General features: G+C 39.7%; 1 protein-coding gene and 6 non-coding genes across 7 annotated transcripts in view; 2 read left to right on the forward strand and 5 right to left on the reverse strand.

Moving 5' to 3' along the window:
* Sema1a (semaphorin 1a) overlaps window positions 1–22352 on the reverse strand; it is a 189483-nt gene that overhangs the window by 18016 nt on the left and 149115 nt on the right. Inside the window, 6 exon segments of the mRNA XM_064683665.1 lie at window positions 500–580; window positions 698–819; window positions 881–1022; window positions 1440–1528; window positions 2623–2727; window positions 21332–21527. Of these exon segments, the coding sequence (XP_064539735.1) occupies window positions 500–580; window positions 698–819; window positions 881–1022; window positions 1440–1528; window positions 2623–2727; window positions 21332–21527 (735 nt within the window).
* TRNAD-GUC (transfer RNA aspartic acid (anticodon GUC)) lies at window positions 4800–4871 on the forward strand. The gene has a single exon. It is a non-coding gene; the product is annotated as a tRNA-Asp (tRNA).
* TRNAD-GUC (transfer RNA aspartic acid (anticodon GUC)) lies at window positions 5191–5262 on the reverse strand. The gene has a single exon. It is a non-coding gene; the product is annotated as a tRNA-Asp (tRNA).
* TRNAD-GUC (transfer RNA aspartic acid (anticodon GUC)) lies at window positions 14606–14677 on the forward strand. The gene has a single exon. It is a non-coding gene; the product is annotated as a tRNA-Asp (tRNA).
* TRNAD-GUC (transfer RNA aspartic acid (anticodon GUC)) lies at window positions 15205–15276 on the reverse strand. Its single transcript has one exon. It is a non-coding gene; the product is annotated as a tRNA-Asp (tRNA).
* Window positions 15649–15720, reverse strand: TRNAD-GUC (transfer RNA aspartic acid (anticodon GUC)). Its single transcript has one exon. It is a non-coding gene; the product is annotated as a tRNA-Asp (tRNA).
* TRNAD-GUC (transfer RNA aspartic acid (anticodon GUC)) lies at window positions 16122–16193 on the reverse strand. The gene has a single exon. It is a non-coding gene; the product is annotated as a tRNA-Asp (tRNA).

A 22352-nucleotide genomic window follows, 5' to 3' on the forward strand; every position in this document is an offset into this window, starting at 1 on the left:
TTTTTCTATTAATTTACACACACGCAAAAGTTATGTTTGAATTCCATGCAAAAGTGAAGCTTTCTGGCAGGTCGGAAGGCGGCAACAGCCTGTGCCAAATGCACTTTAAGTGTTATATTAAAAGTTTTATGCATTTCAAAGTATGGCAATTGTTTCGAATTTCAAAGATCTTCAATTTCTAATTTGGCTTTCCTTGAACCGCAAATTGTGCACTCTCTAGACAGAGAGCTTCCTTTTGGCCAAACCGTTAGCAGCATGTGCAGTCAGCTGGTTCGCTTTTGGGGAAATCCATTCGTAATTCAAATGCAAATTTTTGGCAAAGGAAAAGTACTTTCTTTCGCCAAGGCTGGACAAATTTGTGTGGCAATAAATTCTGAAACAGCTGCGTTCAACTGTTCTCCCGTTCCCAACGTGAAAGTGAGCATTAACCAAACCACACACACACACACAAATATATATATATATAATATATATTGGCATCTGAAATAGTGAAACGCACCTTGGCATTATTCACTGGCAGCCAGTTGGAGTTGATGCCGCTCTGCTCCTTGAACTGTCCCTCGAATGTGTCGGCGATGTCCTGCGGATTACAAAATTGAGATGCGAGAGAGAAAGAGAGAAAGAGAGAGAGAGAAAGGGGGAAATACACAAGTTAAAAGCTGGCCATGGGAAAGGTAAATCGTAATTGTGCACTCACCTGCAAGGCGAAAGCACAAACCGCTGAGCCGGGAATTGAATTTGTTGGCGTATTAAAAACGCCATAAATCAATTTGGAGCTCATGGAGCCGTACTGTCCCTCGACGAGATTGCTGGCCGATTCTGTGGGCAACATATATACAATATTATGTGAATCAAATTCAAAGCTAGCCCGGCCACTTACGTATCTCATTAAAGTAGAACGGATAGTCGCCCGGTATGGAGCAATTCAGGCGAGACTTAAGGAACGAGGTCCACCGGTTGCGAAAACGATGCGGGCCGCCCTTATCCCATTTGCAGACGCGTGCGACGCGCGAATAAATCGCCTGAAATGGCCGAAAAGATAAATATTAATACATACTGGGCGAGCTGGAGAGTGGAAATGCAGTAAATCGGCCCATTGATGTGGTCGCATCCCAATAGAAAACCAACAAACGTTGCCCATAAACAAATAGCCGGCAAAATCCAAAACCGATAACTGTATTTGGCCGTTGGACCAAAGCCAATGCCCAAGCACGAGCCCGAGCCCGAGCAGGAGCCGGAAGTGTGCACGCATAAAGCAAACACAAGCAAAATGGCCGCCCAATATGGCGGCGATGGAGTCACTTCCGCTCTTGTCCTCGCACTCCCTGCCTCATTCAATCCGTCCAATTATATCCACATTTGTTGTGGATAGAAATTAATTTTGGTCTTTGCCAGCATATTCGAATTTTCTATATTCACATTCGATTCGTTGCACTCACCTTGCCACAGTTGATGAATTCCACCGCCGTCTCCCGAAAGAAGAAATACACGAAATCTCCCTGAGTAAATGAGCTCACAAAATTTGGCGCTGTGAATGGGGAAAAGACACAAAACAAAAGTCAGAACGAGCAAATGAGCTTCAAGAAAGTTTAGTCATTTATAGTTTCGGCTGTAAACATTTTATAGTCAAAATCTTTATGGCATTTATGTGCGACTCGTGCCGATGGCAGAAAAATCGATTGGCAGCGCATCGTTTGCTCTCCATAGCGAATGTCAGTTTTTGCACATTAAATTGATGTATAGAACATGATGCATAAAGTAAATGTGAGCTGAAATATAACATGATTTGACATGGTTTTGCAAAAATAATGAAATATGATAACTTCATAAAATTAAACATCAAGTTGTATGAGGAAATTAAAGCATGAACTAGTTTTAAAAGTTATGCTTAAATGCAAATATCATATTTCATATTTGAGAGGATAATTTCATATTTGAGAGGATAATTATTTTCATTATTTGAGAGGATTATTATCAGTTTTATTTTCAATTTTATAGAATGAATCTTAGTTATAAAAATATATAATATGATCGAATTCGCAGTTTCTGGAATATATTTGAAATGACACCTTTAAAAAGGCTATAGAGATTTTTGCCTGAGCTGTTATGCATATGCATCATGACTCTAAGTAGCTTTATGTTCGGTTCCTTGCAACGCAAAGATGCATAAAATATTCAGTACGCGCATAACGCAAAGGGGACGAAAGGATGTCTGAAAATAGTAAAGGACAGCCAACAGGCGGGCAGTCAAAGCTGTCATGTCTATTCGGTTAATGGAAGTCTGTCATATGAAAATCGAAGCGGCGAGCACTTGAAATATGCAAAAGGCAGCCACACGCGATATGACGTCGCTGTCCTTGCTGCAGGACACTGAAATACATCGAACAGCAGTGAGAAACTCACAGCGACTCAATGCGAGTCACAGAAACACAATCAGACTTAATTCAATTCTAGTGGCCAGCATTTCGCTAATACTGAGCGCACAGAGGCACAATAATAATCATAACAGAGCCGACATTTTCAATTACCAGGAGTGCCTCTATGGAAAGCTGTTAAAGATGGGAATGGCTGCCGGTGGGGCTGCACTTGGAGAGTCGGATGGGGATGATGTAAACAACTTACCATTGAGACTGAGGCTATCATATTGTTCCGTCTGCAGGGGCTCACGATAGATAATCGGATCACTGCCGCTGAAATCGGCCACAGTGCCTGAATATAATTCGTTGTCTGTAAAAAGAAGAAAGAACAACAAGCCGTTTGATTATTTAGTTAAGTACTTGAAATATTTATAAAGACTGAGCAACAAACAGCGCAACAAAACGAAACAGCTTATTAAAGAGCACTTTTGCTACAACAAACATATAAATAAACAAAAATTTAAGTGTTAGGTCTGGAGCGAGAGGAAATGGTGAAAAAATAAAATAACTTAAATAATAAATTGATAAACTTAATTCAGTTTTATATAAAGACCATGGAAAATAACATACATGAAAAATAATTTCAAGAAATGCTGGAAACTAAACATTTCCCTTAAGAACTGCCTAAAGTTCAATTTTGTCTGTTCCCCCTTTTAATAAGCACCTCAAGCTCATTGGGTTTTGGTTAATTAAAAGCTCGATAATTAAAATTAATGCTTAAAACTAATCATTTCTTTTAAGAGCAAGCTTTAATTACATTTGTTTGTTCTTCTGGCTTTAGGTGATTGAAAATATGATCAAAAAATGCTTTTAACAATAAAATATCTAATCGTTGCCACAAAATGTTTTAACAGCACATAAATCGCTGCTCAAATTTGTTATGCATAATCCAAGTATCGTTTTTATCTGCCTGTAAACATTTTTTGCGAATTTCATAAGAAAAATGAGCTCGAAAATGGCACTAATAAATGTCAATTACGCATCGCATTTTATTAAGTGTAAATGATATTTTTTATGTGCAAATTTTAGCTCACATTTGCAATGCAATAAACTTTTATTTTGTCGTGTCGTGCCGCGAAACACGGTTCACAGGAAACTTTCAGCCTGGGCCAATTTGCGTAACTAAAATATGCAAAAGATTCGAGACACAGCCACACACAGACAGACACAAATTACTTATTACTAAGCAATTTGCCCACGACGCAGAGCCGAGGGCTAAAGAAAGAAGAAAAAAAAAACAATAAAATTTTAATCAATTGTAGCTTTTTTGCGGCAGTCTACTGTCATTACACATACGCAGCGTGTACACGGCGGCCAAAATGAAAATGCGAATTTGCGAGAAAATTTAATTAACTTAAACGAGCAACACACAGCAACAGAAGCAGCAGCAAAACTTTTGACATGTCTTCGGCGACATTGAATTGCCCTGCGGCTTGAGGGAGCAGTGAAATGTTTTCCGCCCCTCTGGATGCCCGCTCTCCCCCATCAGCGCAAGATAAATGAGTTTTTTCTGCCTCAACTTTTTACTTGCGGAATTGCCTGCCTGCCTGCTGCCTGCTGGCTTTGGCATTGTCAAACTTCAATTCCACAAGCTAAAGAAATATGGAAAATCAGGCAACAAAAAAGAATACAAACAAAAAAAGAAGAAGAGAGCAGCAATAGCAACAGCAGCAGTTACAACATTAACAACAACAGCTAGAACGACAAGTTGATCGCGCAACCGGAAATGCCCAGCAAGCTGGGAACGTTGCCCGTTTATTGTCTGGCCGGAAATGGTTTTGCCCTCGGCCCGAAACAGCAGCCGCACCCTGCGCACAGTCAGTGTCCGATGAAGCTCATTGCCAGCCGGCGGCTCAATGACAGAATCGATTGCTGTGTTGGCTTTGTGCGCTGCGCCTGCAGGCGTTTTGGCCAAAAGTTGGAGACCAACAGCCGCATTATCGTTGCATCTACATACAAGCAAAGGGAAGGAAAACTGTGCGAAATGGGAGCGAGAACCAGGCACAGACTTGAATGGACGTTGAAACAAATCTTGCAGCAGTCTGTTCAAATTTTTGCATAATGCTCCGGCCTGTGAGGGTCTGTCAAAGCAGCTGGTAGACGTTTTCCGTTATTGCTAACAAGCAAAAGTAATTTCAGCAAGTATTCCCTTTAAAATATTCTGTAATTACCCACTCAGACACACACAAAACACAAGGCAACAGCCGAAAGAAAAATAATGAAACTTTGACAATAAATTATCTTTTTAATTTATCAACTCTGAAGCAAACAAATGCAACTTGGGGAAATAAAAACAATTGTTCTTATTTAAATTAGAAATTCTAGAGGTAGAAGTATTAGAAGCAAACATAAGTTTACTGACTGTGTCTGTGGCGATCAACATCCTCGATAGTATAGTGGTTAGTATCCCCGCCTGTCACGCGGGAGACCGGGGTTCAATTCCCCGTCGGGGAGAGATGTTAATAGTAACGTTCTTTTTTTTTTAATTTTATTTTTCTTAATTGTATTGTAAATATTTTGTTTATAAATATTCAGTTCGCTGGCACGTTTTTAATATTTTGTTTAAAGAATTCTTACAAAAACAGAAAGATATGACTGTGTTGCCGTGAATTATATAAATAAATTAGTAAGATAATCAAGTTAAGCCCTAAAGTGAAAATAAATTATGCAAATGAATTTATATAAAGTAAATACAAATCTATATGAAATTATAACTGAAATATAAAAATAAATAGATAATTTAAAAAAATTAAAGTCGCAACTAATGCAGCCTCTCCCCGACGGGGAATTGAACCCCGGTCTCCCGCGTGACAGGCGGGGATACTAACCACTATACTATCGAGGACGTTGTACGAAGTCTGCCAAATATCAAACATGTTGACACAAGTCTGCTTAGATCAACGAAACCATGCAATTATTCTTATCAACTTAGCCCATAAATAACCTCAAATAAAAAGCTATAAAACACCTAACTGAATTATATATATAATCTAATCTTATCTAATCGAGTTTTTGGTAAAATAAGTACACAGAAAATAATATTTTTAGTCCAACTATTAATATTTAAACACAAACATTAATTTTTCACCTGGCTAAAGGCTGAAAATCTGATGGTATTTATGTTTGCTGGCTATTATCGCATAATCGAACAATTTTCCATAAGCCTGAACTCATCGAATATCTCCCGCAGATAGACAGCATATTGTGCCAGGGACTAAGGGCAGGATTTGGACACATAAATGCCGCAAACCGTCCAACAATTTATGCAAAACTGTGAAAATTGCATAATTATGAAAAAAAAGCTTACATGAATTCGATGCGTGCATTATAATTTCATGTTAATTCGCGTACACGCGCAGCCAGCGGGGCGAGGTATGGAAGGTGGTTTGTGGATCGCAGATTGGAGGGTGTGAAATCTGTGCGGTAAATCGATAAAATTTACAATGGCCCAGCGGCTCACGCACGCACACAGACACGTGTACACGCTATGAGTGGGGCTAGTGGTACTGGGAGCTCTCCAAAGTGAATATAAAATTTGAATTACGTGACAAGAACGCGCTGAATGAAAACGTCCAAAGTAAACTAAAAACGCAACACAAATCCAAATGCGAGTCGACAGCAACAGCAACAGTAACAACATCAGCAGCAGGCACATTAAAAATGTCGTCTGGTACAAATTAATTTTGCCCTCTCGCCAGCCGCCCCCTGGGCGCCCATAACATGCCCGGAACCGCCCCTTAACGGGCGACTGTTTAAATTAAGAGGCTGTAAAAGTCACGCGGTGAGTGAAAAGTAAAAGCGCTCGTTCGCTTCTCTATAGAATCTGCTGGCAGCGAATTTCCCATTCGTGGTGGTGATAAATAACGAATGCTAATTTTCTATCATGGACGCGGGTGGAGAATGCAGAGCCTGCGGGCGCCAGCATGGGCCAGGTGAAGCTAACGGCCAATAAAAACATTTGCTAAATATGCGCACGGGGGAAATTAAGTGTGGGGGGGGGGGGGGGGGGTGATTGTGGGCGTGGCGGTAACCGCTTTAAGCCATGCTTAGAGCTTAAAGTTTTGTCATTAAACTTATTTGAAAATTGCTAGAAAATGCAAATTTCCCAAATTGAAATATGAAACGAGGTATAACAATGCGGGCCAAGCACGCAATTCTCATGGCTGAGTTCCCAAAAATTATGTCAATGAATGAATTTTAAGATTTTCATCATTTTCGAGATGAATTACCCAAAAATATAAATATATTTGTAATTCACATAATTAATGGGAACTTTGGGCAGCCAAAATATATGACATGACTTGGACTTATAGCACTTCGTTTAAAATATAATATATTTAGTTATTAATAATAGTTTTTTGTTTATTCCAACTATTATTTATTAGCTGATGCATTTTTTACTCAACCTACAACTATACCAATATATTTGTCTCATTATTTTCTGTGTAAGTAGAGATAACGGAAAATTACATAATTAATATCCAACTAGATTAAATCTATAAAATGTATAATATGCTAAGTAAGTGGCAAGTTAGACAAACAACCGATTCTGAGGGTTCGCATACCTTACTATCTAAAAGCGAACCCTGCCATAGTCCAAAAAAGAACGGGCTAGACCATGCCAGGCCGCAGGCAACAGGACGTTGAGGTCAAAGAGCTATGCAAAATTTATGAATCGCTGGTAATTAACAATGGAAATGCAATTTACATCGCGGCCAGAGTTGCCATTGTCGCTCTTGTTGGTCGCCATTGCCTGCTAACGAGGCGCACAATAAACACGGTCCCGATGCGCCCGCTCCCCTCCCCATCATCCACCTAACGGCAGCCGCTTGTCACAACATCGACGGAACACGAAAAGTTGTATTGCGAACTCTTTCTGCTCTTTCTGTCTCGCTCTGCCTCACAGTATATTTCGTTTGTTCTCGTCGGGGTTCAGCTTGCATCTAATTGGTTTTCCTTTTTGTTTTTTTTTTTTTGCCTATACCCTGTAATTTTTCTATTAAAAGTTTATCTTTACCTTGCAAAAAGGAGTATCCTTAGCAAAGTTTACCAGTCTGTCCGATATGGGAATTGAAAGACATTGTATATACCATCTATACCATCTATCGCTTTTCGGAAAGCCTTTAAAACTGAAATTACCATGAGTTTGTAGGTTGCTTTAATCTATTCCCAGGGTATATGCTAGTCGAGCTATCTCCCGACTATTACATTCTTCCTTGTCGCTATTGTTTCGTGCAGCGACGTTTGCTTTTATTGTTTGCTCATTACCTGACGACGAGGACAAGGACCAGAACACATTACCTATAACTACGCGGACTCGGACTCGTACTCGTACCCACAGCACAGCTGTCAGCGTTGCCAGATAGTCCGCATTGCAGCAGTTGCAGCGCTTAACTCATTTTAAATGACAATCTAGCGTGCAGAAATTATGCACAGCAATATAAAAGGCATGCCCCTTAGCCATGCCTAGCTAACAGCTGCCTCTCTTGGCGCTTCTCATGAAGTAACTTTGGGCTTTGGAAAGCGTTTATGTGCAAATATTTGACCGACTGCGACTGGTGCTCGTTGGTTTCCGTTGGTTTGTGCTGTCTGAGCGACAGGTTCGATAAACTCTTCAAGTGATTTAATCGATTTTCATAATAACAACGATAACTACAAGGACAACAACAACGGAAAAGGCTCTTTAAACTGACGAGAACAAGGCGCAACGAAGTTCATCGCGTTGACTGCGGCAATTTGCATATTTTTGCATGTTTAACTATGCAGCAGACACACACATACACACACACACACACACACTGACACACGCTAATACATAAATTACACTCATTTTCAATGACAGTCAGGCGAGTGTTTAAGCACGCGTAACTTTATTACATGCCACATGCCGCGGCGTCCTCGGAACTGAAAACCTGAACCAGAACCAGAACCAAAACCCGAACCACCAGAGGTTAGCCAGGATATGACCGGGCTTGTTGGGGTTTGTAACGCAGTCGCGTTTTAAATATTTTATGTAAACATATTTTTTGGACAGGTTTCGCTTTGGGCTGCCCTTTTGGAGGGGGTCTTATGCCACTTTAATTACGACCTGCGTGTGCGCCGAGTGTAAGGCCGTTAGTTAAATAGCTCGTTTAGGAATAATTATGTGCACATATACTACGTCTGGCCCAAGTGCAATACCCGCACAATGCCCATTTTAAAAGCGCTCTTATCCGTTACCCCGTCTCCCCCTCCCAACTCTGTCTCCAAAGAGCGCTTCATGTACTGCAAATTGCTTCATTTGTGTCGCACATTTCGGTGCGGGGCAGGCGGGGAATGACTAATTGATGCATTTCTCAACAGTTTTAAGACATGTTCAATATTGACATTTTAAATGAACACTGGTATCTGGCTAGAGTTCATTGGAATCAGTGCATAACTAGTGGAACCAAACACTTCTAGCTAGATCGCACGCTATAAGCTGAGCATCGGTTCTTATGGTCCGATCTTTATGCAATTTTCAGCGCTATAGAACTAATAGAACATTAAAATGTTTACATGTACGAGGAGCAAATCAATAAAAATCAATTTATTATTAATTTTCATTCCAGCTGAAACTGAATGAGGTATCTAGAAGAGTAACAATTAATAATTAAATTTATTATAAAGAAAATTGATGTCGGATCTATGCACATTAGTTTTAAGTTTTAAAGTCTTACAGTTTTGGACTTATCCTCCGGAATACGAATATACGAACGCCTTTACCTAAGAAAATCAGGCTTTAAATCAGTTAGTATATCTTTTTCTTTCTCCTATATCTTTTTCATCGACCTGGCTTAATCGCCAACCTTATCTTATATTTCATTTATTCCTATCTGTTGCCAAAATCCTTATCAATATGCAGCCTTTATTATATGTCCCGCCCCGCTCCCTCACAAAAATGAATGTCGCAATCCTTTTGTCGAGAGATTTGTTTGGGGCAAATATTTAAATGCAATTTGTTTTGCGAGTTTGCATGCACAACTGGCTTTGATTCGGCTTTGGTTTAAACCTGTCTAATTAATCTCAAATAAACTCGCACATGTGCAAAATATGTGAGCATGAGTGTGTGTGTGCATGTGTGTGCGTGTGTATGCCTATTAATTACGATAATTGCGGCCATGTGGTTGGCCCAGTTTTTGGGCAGCCAGAGCCAAAAGACTTTGAGCTTGTTTTATGAGACTCGTGATGGCTTTAAGAATTTGACAGGCACTGGCACAAGTCCAGGGCCATATTTGTGCTATCATATTTTTGGCTCTAATTACATTTCACTTTGGCGGCGATAAAAATGTGCAGCCAGCTTGGCCAACTTGGCCAAAAATGGAATAATCAAAGCGCAGCAGCAGCTGCCAGAGCCGGCGGAGTCGAGGTCGAGGCTTGAATCCAACTTTGGCAACATGTCTCGTGTGCCGCATAATTACCCGACTTCTTCTGCCTGGCCTAGCCGAAAATGGGCGAGAGGGGCAAGAGGGCTTGGCTATAATACTCCCAACTTTTATTATGCTGCCTTCGTTGGCTTATTGTTCCTTGGGATTTTCTTCTGCTGCGGCTGCTTAGTTCTTGGTCGTTTGCCGGGATTTTGCAAATTTTGCAATTAGCTTAATTTGCTTTTTATTGGCGCACCACAATTATCAGCTGTTGGCTTTTTGTGCAAAATCTGTTCCAGTTTTTGCGACAACACTCCCGCACACAACACCGCCCCTCCTCCGCCCAGCCCCCTCTAGCCCGCTACTCAGCCATTTGCTGCCCTCTAGAGAGAGCAAATGGTCTGCAGTGCAGCTGTCTTGTATCCGTAGCCCGTAACCCGTATCTTTGTATCTGTATCTGCATCTGTGCTGGCTTGCGTTTTGCTTAGAAACGATCAAATTAAAAGTTAATGTCTTGGCTGGCCATTGCCGAGCATAAAACAAATGCTTTTGGATTTCCATCTAATGGCCAATGTTATGTAGCTTAAGCAATGAAAATTGATTTTCGGTTTGGCAAGAACTCGGGGCATAAATTTAGATATACGCAGCTACCAAAAAAGCATAAGCGATGTTTAATGAACGTTTTGCGGCTTTTAGAGGCTTTTTCAAAAATAATGCGTTTCTTTAATTCCGAGAGGAACTTATAAAAGCTTTATGAAATGTTTGTAAAATATTCCATTGCTTAGCTCTACAATAGATCGCAATTTTTAGCACCTGAATGTGCTATCAAAAACTTTTTATCGCTTTAAAACAAAACATTTGGCGCATAATTAAAGTACGAAATTAAAACTGTGAGTAGCCACATGGAAGGGAACCCACAAATCCTGCACCCAGACTCCTCGGCAGGCCAGACAAATGATATGCCGTCTAAAGCAACCCTGCAGTCTGCGGTCCCCCATAAACAAATGACTCCACTTACCCAAAGCAGGGCTTATGCCACTCATTTATTTTGAAATCATTGTGTTTGTTTATCATTAGGCCCGCTAAATTGTGGGGCTAGACCCGGGCAGAGCTCTGAGCTAACCGAAATAAAAAGGCAACACTTTCTACCTTTCCTTGCAAGCGTTCTGCTGCCGTGCACTCCCGGGTAGCATCAACTGGTTTATGGCGCACAGTTTGATGCTCATTAAGGTTAAGTCGGAGCGAAACAACCCTTGGAGCTGGCTCCACTCGGAGGCAGCTTTGGCACCCACTTCAAGTCAACCGCCCCGAAAAATAAGGAAGGCAGCACAAAAATAATAAAAAGAAGGAAAAATGTGCAACATTAAAAGTTGAGCAACTTGTTTACGCGACAGTTGTGGCTGTGTTTCATTCTCTCGTTCCTTTCACAGAAAACCAACCCTCTGTTCTCCCGTTCCCTCATTCTCTCTCTCTCTCTCTCTCTCTCGTTTCCTTTCATTCTAAACACACACGAAATTTGTAGCATACATTGCGGCATTTATAGTCTACAAAGTGAGTGCGGCGCCTGTCTGACTCGTTAAGCTGTTTTCCTCAGCTGTTTTTCCCATTTGCCATTTGCCATTTTCATAAATTATGAATTATTCTCTTTCATAGTTTTCCATGCGGTTTTCCCAGCCACGCCCCCACTTTCACATTTATCGTCATCGATATTGATGTTGCGCCAAAAACTTTTTAGCTTTCCTGATATTAAGTTAACCTTTTGCTGCCTTCGCACTTGCCTCCGGGTCGCCAGACCCGAAACTTTCGAGGCAGCCAACTCAATCAGTTGACAGGCTGAAGGTTATTGTGTTAGATAATTCCAATGTTTCTCTTGTCGTACAGTTAGGAGCTTACAAAATGCTTAGATTAATGCGATAAGCACCGAAGTGTGCGTAATATGAAACAGAATATCTCTTACAAATAACAAGAATAATTATGAATTCAATTAAATGAAATTTTGCCATCGGGGGCGATAGAATGGAATACTTTTAATCTCTCGCATAATTGAGCAACTTTCCGTGCTCGCATTTGGGTTACACTTGATATGGGTTGAGCTTTCACAGCTTAAATATTAATATTCAAAAAACTGATTTTGCTCAAAGCAGTATGACAAAGGCTTGTCTTAATCATATTCAATTACTTGGGGAGCTTTAATAATATAGTTTAAGCAATAATGTTTTTGCATACTTTTCTATGCTTAAGCGAACAGTGTTGAAAAATATTTACCTAAATACCATTCAAATTATATAAAATATGTATAACTATCGATAATAATGTTGTCCGCCCACAATCGGCTATGGAAACAATCGAGTCAGGGCATAATTAACAGTTTTCCAACACTACGACTTGGTGATAAAAATCAAAGTATGTTGTTTACACTAATCCCTACTGTCATATATGTAAAATAATGATATTCCGCAGCTATAAATTCAGAATATGCTACATTTTCCATGTCAAATTCTTCAGCATCGTTGCGCACCGTAAAAGCTAACGACTTCCTTACCAATTCCCACAACAAGGACCTTAACCACACCCACAAAAACGACCTCGCTCGATTAGCATGCCAAATTGACCCAAATTGAAACGTGAATCATTTGCTAAAAAAAAAAGAAGTGGAAAATTAAGTAGTTTTCCGTTTTGCTTTTTCATCCTGCCTTATTGCTAACCGAGCGCTCTTTATCCAGCACTCATTGTAGTGCCAATTAGTCCAACAAGCAGATGAATCGTGAGACATTCGAAAATCCTTTTAGCCCGAACATCCTTTCGTTCATACTTTTTTATTGCTGTTTCAACTGTGCGCAGTGTGATGTGGTTTTTTTTCGCTTACTGCGGGAAATAGCATAATTTTATGACACAATGAGGCTGGCATAAGGCAAGTTTTTGGCTATGCGGGCTGAATCCCTGCCTCATTGTTGCCAGTTGTTGTTTATTCGAGCTTAGTGTTAAAAATATGAGCCAAAGCAAACATAAAGCAGAGCTGCGTGCTGTGTCGCCTACCTAAACATACCATAAATTACAAGCGGGCCGTCATAAACACACTCACACACTTCAGCACACACGCAGACACACACACACACGGGCACACTCTCGAACGCACATCCTGTTGAAACAATGCCGGAGGGGGGCAGGAAGCTGCCACGGCAACAGTAGACACGTTTCTTGAGCCTTCTGCGTGTTGCTTCCTTCCGTGCGTCCTTCCTTCCTGCATGCACAGGACGAGGACCTGGTCCTACAGCAGGACCAGCAGCCAGCTTGTTAATCCGTTGCCCATCCCACCTCGTCCTGCTACTGGCCCCTCCCTGTTTGCTTTACAGCTTACGCTTTTAATGCCCGTTTCTTCGACATATGTAAAGCGTGCAGAGCCATTGCTCAAAACGTTCCTTTCTTCAGCTGTGAATGTCCTTTTTGAATGCTCATCTCTGTCTCGTTGGTGTCTTTGAATCATTGAGAACTATGTATATGTACAGCAAGAGTTGCCTTCGGCCGCAGTTACAAATGTTTGCCCACGTCTTAAGCTCATGTCAGTTTACGCAGCGAACGTAATTAGCTGCAATATTACATGGGATAGTCGCCTTTTAAAGAATATTCAATACTAAAGCAAAGAATTTGCACTAAAACTGGATGCAAGAACTTTGCAAAGTGGATAGTATATCCAATAACTGCAGACATTATGGACTACTGCACAGCTCAGTTTAATCGCCGTCTTTGCATAGAATAATAATTAAAAGACAAGTCTCCGTAATAATTGCTTGACCAGTTTACCTTTTCAGCATCTTTCACTTTTTATCTTATGGGTTTACCATTTGGAGAGACACATTCAAGGTTCAATTTCTATTGTTAATCTTCTGGCTCATGAGCAGGGGCCTCGGTCGAAGGTTGAACTTATCTAATGCAATTGTTTTCCTCGTTGTTGTTGCTGTTGTTGTCCTTATTTCAAGCTAATTGTTCTTGTTAATGTTTTTGCTTTAAATTAGAAAAAAAAAACAATAAAAAAAAATAAATAAGTGGGAGGAGCAGATGAGTTAGAGAAAGAGACCTTCGTGCATTGTCCGTAAAAAGGGTCACAAGCTGTGCTTATTTTCGTTCATTCTTCTTTGCACTTATTTCGCTTTGTTTGTATGTTTTGTTTGTTTATTTTCTCTTTTTTTCGCCATTTTGTTTATTGTGTTTAGACTTTGTTTTCGAGTGTATATATTTTACTGCAGCCGCATTTGGCTTTTTCTACCAGCTTCCAGTGGTCATTGTGTGTGTACCTCGCTCTCTCTCTCTCTTTCTCCCCTGCCTCTTTTTGCAGTTTTTTTTACTGCTTTTACTGTGCACAGTTAGACGCTCATTTAAACTCTTGGCTCTTAGCAGATTTCATTGTTTTTAATGAAACTGACAGTAGTCACTGTTGTTTTTTTTTTCCCGCTCGTTTTGCATTGCACCCGTATTGTCCTTTGTCTATGTGTGTGTGTGTGTGTGTGTGTGTGTGTATGCGTGTGCCTTGTCTCTGGTTTGCAGATAACGCGCCATTTGTTTTCTTCTGGTCATTCGCTTAAGCCAATTTAAGTTGGCTAAAATAAATTAGCTGTGTTTTACTTTTAACGAGCTCAAGCAAAAAAAAAACCAAAAGCAAAATATGTACTTTAAACCAAATGCTGAGGAAAAATTACACTTAATTAATAAATAACTATGACTTTAGGGCTGTTACTCATCCCCATTCCCCTTGGTGTTCTAACACCTCAAAATTGAATAAGCAGTTTGACTGGCTCGTTTTCAACATCCTCGATAGTATAGTGGTTAGTATCCCCGCCTGTCACGCGGGAGACCGGGGTTCAATTCCCCGTCGGGGAGAATATTAGAAATACTTTTTTTTTCATATCCTAAAAGAAACGCCAAAAACAATGGGATTAAAATAGTATTAGAAATGAATCTAAGTATTATGTTAATGCTTAACAAATTTAGGATATTATGAATTTATTCAATATGTTAGTACATTTTTGATTGCAGGTTCTTCTGATGATCAAAGATACGTATGTTGTATTTTGGCCGTAAAATATATTAATTGGTCAATTAGTTAATTTTTCGAATTTTTTTCCGGTTCAAGACTTATACAATTAAATCCGTAAGTTCTGTACTTCGTCTCAGATTCAAATGGTGGTCAATTTGATATAGCATACTTTGGGGAGCCTAATAATAGTATATTAGTATATTTTCAGTATCGTTTGAAAGAAAACAATTGTACAATTTAAATAGAAGAAACTTGTGTATAATTTTAGAATACAACATTTTGGTTGTATAAAATTAGTAAATGTATAAAAAAAGTTCATTAAATAAAATTAAAAAGATAAACGAAAAAACAATTCTTTGACGAGTCGTCTCTCCCCGACGGGGAATTGAACCCCGGTCTCCCGCGTGACAGGCGGGGATACTAACCACTATACTATCGAGGACGTTGAATCTCTTCTGACAAATTGCATTCTTATAGGCAGCCAGGTTGAATTCTAATGGTGATCACAAAGCCAATGCGTTTATATATAATATATATGTTTGTATATATATATATATGTTTGTAATTATGTAAATAAATAACATTAAAACGATCAATATTGAGACGGTTATTTTTTTGACTCATATAGTCTCTCCCTATTAATATATTATGATGCTTACTCGCGCACATTTTACTTCATAAAATATACATTCATTGAAAAAAAAAACTTCTTTTATTATAATTCAAACAACTTATGTAGTATACACATATTGCAAGCAAATATTACCAAATTACAAATTAAAATAATTGAGACACACTATATTCCAGTGTAACTCTCCCCGACGGGGAATTGAACCCCGGTCTCCCGCGTGACAGGCGGGGATACTAACCACTATACTATCGAGGACATGTTATTAGGGTTGTCAAAATGTGATTTTGTACTCCTGCAACTCTAAATCTAACTCTGATCATGAAAATTCTGTGTGAAATCGACGGCTAACCAAAATGTATTATTTATACTTTGTGCCTATGAAACTGTGTTGCTCCTCGATATGAAATGTGTAAATATACATTTTAATCTTGAACCGTAAATATATTATTTCTTTATAACTGTGTTAGATGAATTTAAAAATTAGCTCCGTAATTTTTTTTATAGCTAACCGAATACATACATATTTAAAGGAAGTACTATTTCGGGTAATATAAGCGATTCTGCAGCAATTTTAAATTTAGATTGATTTGCATTTTGTCTAAATGCTTATGAGATAATAAAAACAAAAATATTTACACAAAAATGAAATTATACATCTCCCCGACGGGGAATTGAACCCCGGTCTCCCGCGTGACAGGCGGGGATACTAACCACTATACTATCGAGGACGTTGAGCACGGCTTGGCAAACTGTCTACTTGTACTCAACTAGTTTTGTCTCTAATGCTGATCCCATCAGATGGAACAGCATTGTCGGTTTTGTTCTTCCGGGACTGTTGTTATTTCCGTGCTCATTTAGCAAAAGTTAATGAGTTCTGCAGCACACACGTACACATAGACAAGTACACTTACATACACACGCACACATGAGCACACTTACTGGCGGTGGGATATCATTTATTTAACTGCTGCGAGCGTTGGCCCAGTTTTTACAAACATGCCACCATTTTGCATCCCGCCATCTCCGCCCATCCACTTCAGGCCACATTTCCCATTGCGCTATTCGCAGATTCTTTGTTGTCGTTGTTATTTTTGTTTACTGCCGCTGTTGTTTCGTTTTTATTGTTTTTTGTCGCTCTTGCAGTTCATTGATATTCATTTTGTATGTCTCTTGTGCCACGCCCATGCCAACGACAGCAATATGTTGCCCTTATGCAAGCATTTGCATGGAACTCGTCCTCGTACTCAAAATGTTTACCGTTGTTGTTGCTTTTATTGCCATGGCTTAAAGCTGGGCTTCGTTTATTGTTTTTGTTCTTGAACGCGATCGATTGCAATGCAATTAATTGGAAAATAATAAAACAAACTTAATGCGATTTGCCTGAACGTTTGCTGAATTGAAATGAATTCTGGCGCTTGTTTATTGCACATGTTTGTCAATCATTTTTATCGAACAAATTAATGTGAATAACAGAAAGGATTAATCAATTTTGGGCAGGGATGGAAACAGACGAAAAGTATTCACAATGATTTCCAATTGAACAATGTGGTGCATACTTTTGGGCGGATGTTTTTTCTTAAAATTCCCAACTGGGAACAACTGTGCCACGGTGCTTGCAGTATGGGAATAGTTTTGGAACAGCTTCTTAGTAATCCATGACGTAATGTTCATTAAATATATTTAACATAATATAATATGGTTTGGTGGTTTTCGAGGTATTTTAGTTAATTTCAATTAAAAATAATTTAGATTTTACGAACTTTGAATATTACATAATATGCAAAATATTGATTGAATATTAATATACAAATATTTCTTATATTTTCGCTTTGACAAAAAAGATATCAAGGCTTGTAGAAATATTGCAAAATAAGTCGATTTTCAATGGATATTTAATCGATATATGTATGCATCATATGCATATTTCTTTTAAATTTAAAATATTTTTTTCAAAAGTTGCAACGTTGCCGATTCAAGCGAGGGCCGAGTTCGGCTTTGGGGGCATTTTGTGAAAAGGTCAAGTTACTGCCATGCACACACACGCACACACACACATACGCGAGCGAGGATATGAAGGCTCTGTTTCCGGTTATATGCAAATGCGTAAATGCGCCACATTCCCTTGGCGGCTTTAGTAAGCGATGCGGGCTTTAAAATGCCAAAAACGTCGACGCAGCCAAAATTGGACCAACTCGGGGTTTTTTTTTTGTTCTTTTTTGGGGCTGTTGTTGTAGGCACACAATATGCAAATGGGTTTGCAGACAGAGCGAACGCAGCCTTGTCCAGGCGCTGTGCTCCTGGCCCTTGACATTTTTCGGCAATGACCGCGCCTCCAGCCGCCGCCCTGCCGTTCATGTCGCCATTCGTCAGCGTTTTAATCGCGTCTGTGCATTTGCTTGGAAAAGTCTAAAATTGAACGCAAGTGATGGCAATTTGTACGCTTCGGCGGTGTCCTTCCCTTCCAGCATACCCAGCGGAAAAGGGGCTGGGCGCGGACGAGCTGGTAGGTCGTGGCACAGCGTAGAAGGTTGTGCCGAAATTAATATGCGTCGGCTTTGGAGCGGGAAAACTTTTTACCAAGGGATTTACCCTATAGCTCTTTTCGCAGCTTTTTATTTTTGCCTCTCGCATTTCCAGGCGGCAGGCAGCGTCGGCTCGTGATTAATGTGGCAAATGCGCACTTATAAATTATTTATTACTATTGTTCGCATTGCTTTCTGAGGCGAGATGCGCGAATTGGTAAGGCATTTAAGCCATATTTTCAAGTGCCACTGAAACGGGCAGACCAAAAGATGCCCAACATGGGAGTCTATCCCGCAGTTATGTTTTTAATAAATATTCTTACTTGATATTCAGGTCACAAAATATATACGTATATATGCTTGACATGATAAAGAACTATGGACAATTCTTGGATCTGTTTTGAATACTTTTAAAGAGTAACAGGAAAAACTACTTTCGGGTTTTTTGATTTATTCAGGGAGTACGGCACAATTAATAGATATATATTAAATAGTTTTAATCTTCTTTAAGTTGTGCTTTAAGCCAGAGACCGATTCGGCGTCAAAACTTGATTAGCTTAGTCGACTACCAAACAATTGACAGAGATTTATAATAAAGGTTTTGATCACATACTTCAGTTTAGCTACTATCGAATGTTATTTCGAGCTATCAATGATTCAATATCACTGCCCACGTAGCTCAATGAAAACATTAAGCCAATTAAATGACAAAGACGGACAAATTGTCAATTCATTCCCTTAACCACGGCCTTGCAGCTGGCTGGCAAAATAAAAAACGAGCAGAGAAAGGCGAAAAAACAAGTTTGGCTTAATTTTTTTATTGGCAAAGTTTTGTATTACGTCCTGCGATTGAAATTTATTTCGCATGCACTTTTACATTGAACAAAAATAGATTCCTTCCGCCATATTGAAACCGTGCCGGGGCGAATGGCAGCACGGTTGAATGGCCGATTGCCCGAGTATCCAAGTGCTGCCCACGCTCCTCCCGCTGCCCACGCTCCTTCCGCTGCTCCCGCTGCCACCCGGCGCCAGCCTGGATGACGTTCCGCTGTAGTATTGGTGGCGAAACCAATTGAAAACTTCATCATGGTTACAACAATATTTTTACAACGAAATTGGCACAAAAATGTTGTCCACGAACTTTTCGCCCAGCGTTAGAAAAACTGCCACAACAACGAGAATATAACAAAAAAACGAAAACGAAAACGAAAAAAAGTGAACCTGTGAACAAAGTTGTTACCAAAAAAAGTTGTTTAAAAAAAAAAAGTTCATCAAGTACCACGCCCACCAGCCACAACGCCCACTGTCACGAATGAAACTGAATTGATAACATTTTCAGTTTAGCTGCTTTTTACATTATTTTTTTTTTTTTTTTGGCTCTGCCCCGGCCAATTTGTAATCTAAACAACATGGCGGGCCGCTCCACATCCTGTCGCCTGTTAAATATCCAAATCCTGGCGATAAATCGACAGCAACAAAATGGCGAGCGACAAGCGCCACCAATATGTAAAAATGTCGTTTTAATATTAGCACCATAAAGCGCAATCAATGTGCAAAATAAGAACAAAAAAAACAATATATACATACTATATATATAAAATAAACAAAATGGAGCTGGCCCATAAAGAAAAGTGGCAACTGACGACGGCGGCTGACTGCCTGGCTTCAGGTTGCCCAGGACGCCGGATGCGGCGGCAGCTTGTTGATGATAAACTCTTATGACCCACATAGCAAGCAGCCGCAATGGATGTGGCACAGATGTTGGCTGCATCCGCCGGAAGTTTGCCGCAACACTTAGCCTCCCACACTCACACTCACACACACACACACTGACACACATATACAAATACATATTTATCTCGCACACATGACCACAAACACTTTGAAGTTAGTTATAAACGTTTATCGAAATTATGGCACAAGAGCACAAGAGCCGCCAGCTTGTGTTTGGCGCAGTTTTGTTTGCTTTGCCGCAAAAGTTTTCGGTAGCACCTACACACACCAATACACACGCACACGCACACACACACACCCACATGCACACCTTTAACTTGTGTGTAGACAATGAAATGCAAACAAATCACGTTGTGAAACTTCAGCAACAGCCCGCGAATAACGTCGATTTATGGGCGCCAAGTGGAAATATTATCACAAGCCGAGAGTAACCGAACAGATTCTAGGGTTGGGGCCTTGGGTGTGGCAAGGAGCCAAGGACGGCATAAAAAAGGTAGAGCTTCGTTTTTGGCGTGACATATTTAGCTGTCTAAATTGCATGTTTATCGGCTGCTTTCTTGGAACAACAATTAATTATACAAATAATATTCGAGCTTGTAGTCATAAGTAATACACAAACGGTTGAGGGTCTGACATTCGAGAAGTTGGATTAATATTTTAATCTAAAATAAATCTCATCTGTAAAGCCTGAAACTGCAAAGCACGTTTCTGGAACTGGAAACGGATAAGAATAAACATATCTTGCTCTGTCAAAAATTTGATTTAAATATTAAAGCTCCTTTAATTTCAAGAAAATGCTGATAATAGACAATCAGTTCAGTTTATCATTTTGTTTCCGAACTGAACTTCATGTAAAAACATGAATTGAGTCCAGATTTCAATTTAAAATAAGGCGTTTTGTTGACTGCATGTCAAATGTGCCACGCCCATCGATTTGTCGGCGAAACAAAAGTACGCCAAACGCTGTCAGAAATTTGCAATCAAATTTCAAGCAAACAACGAAATCAGCGACAGTCGGGCAAATGCGAAACGAATTCAAAGCCCCAACAGGAAAGCAGCGCTCAGAACCAAACGGAAAGCCCGTATTATAAAAGAAGAGTATAATAAAATATATGTATATATTATTTTGGAAATATATTTTCACATCAACACATTATTCAGAGCGCTGCCGTCAAACAATAACACTGCGAAATGCGAAATTTATCACACACATCACTCAAAGAAGTCAGCGTTATAAACAGGAGTCAGGGGAGGGGAGGGAAGGGGACGGAGAGTGAGTGGTTGGGGTGGTGGAGAGTGCCCAGTGGGGCATTCAAATACTTTTGCGGCGCATTGCATGAGGAATGACAATTTACATCCGATTTGTGTGCAAATAGCAACAACAAATAAACTATATATGTGAATGCAATTGAATCCGGGTACTCGTACTCGTACTCGTATTCGTATTCGTAGTTGCATTCGCATTTGCCATTTGGCCAGGGTAATTGCATTTTTTTGCAAAAACCGATAACGATTCATACTCCCTATATAACTGTGGTGCAAAAAATAAATAACAGTAAAAGGGGGGCTTTTGGGGTTTGGGCTTGAATAACCGTAAAATGGCCACTTACCCGCCAGCACGGAGGTGGAGTTGTGGCGCGGATCATAGGGACACACCGCCTGACCGTTCTTTGTGGCCTCCAGCGTGTAATTGCTGTCGTTGATGACGTACGTGTTGCACATGGGCCGGAACGAGTTGGTGCCGCAGACGAACAGGCGACCCGGCGAGGGCACAACCATGATCCGAATATAGTTCTGGCAGGCCTCCTAAAAATGTAAGCAAGAGGAAAGCAGATGAAATATACATGTGTATTAATTAAATAATGCTTGAATTAGTTTTTTCTACTTTCTTAATGTATTAAAATATAAATAAATTACTAACGAGAAGGTGAGGATGTCTTCGGCATTCCGAAGACTTAAAAACCTAATAGACATTTCCGTTTTGCAGATGTGTGTGTGAATTGGGAAGTTGATGAAAATATCTTGGAAAAAATAATTTTTGCCATATTTTGCTATATCTACTGTTCGACCGATGGCAGCTATATCGTAGAGTCGTCCGATCCGGCATACATAAATATACTGCCCGCAACAGAAAGCCGGACCAACGCACAGTTTCAAGACGATAGGCTTGAAACTGAGATTCTAATTCGCATAGAAACTGCATCAACTCGGCTATTGATACTGATCTATATACTGTATGGGGTTGCAGATGTCTTCTTCTATGCGTTTCACATTTCATTTTAATAATTTATTATTATTTATAATTAAATTACATTTTAGTCCAACACAGCGAATGATAAGCTTAAAACTGAGGTCAACTATAAAGCTACTGCTAGCAACTCGCAATATTGAAATTCTTCGGCACTACCAATCAAAAAATTGCGAATCATATTTAATTCTCCTTTTTACGTTTCTAATACATGCATACAAAAAGATCTAAAAGTTCGTTATGTAAGAGAAGAAATAAATAAATTTAGTAAGAGATACATTAATAGACTTCACAATCACGACAATGAGCTAGCATTAAATCTAACAGACAATAGTCTAGCAATAAGAAGACTTAGTACACATTTTCGATCTGCCGACTAGATA

The sequence above is a fragment of the Drosophila montana genome, unplaced genomic scaffold, assembly GCF_035044405.1.
Source record: "Drosophila montana isolate Dmon_TW-CO22-7 unplaced genomic scaffold, ASM3504440v1 contig_1409_1, whole genome shotgun sequence".
In the NCBI taxonomy this organism is placed as follows: domain Eukaryota; kingdom Metazoa; phylum Arthropoda; class Insecta; order Diptera; family Drosophilidae; genus Drosophila; species Drosophila montana.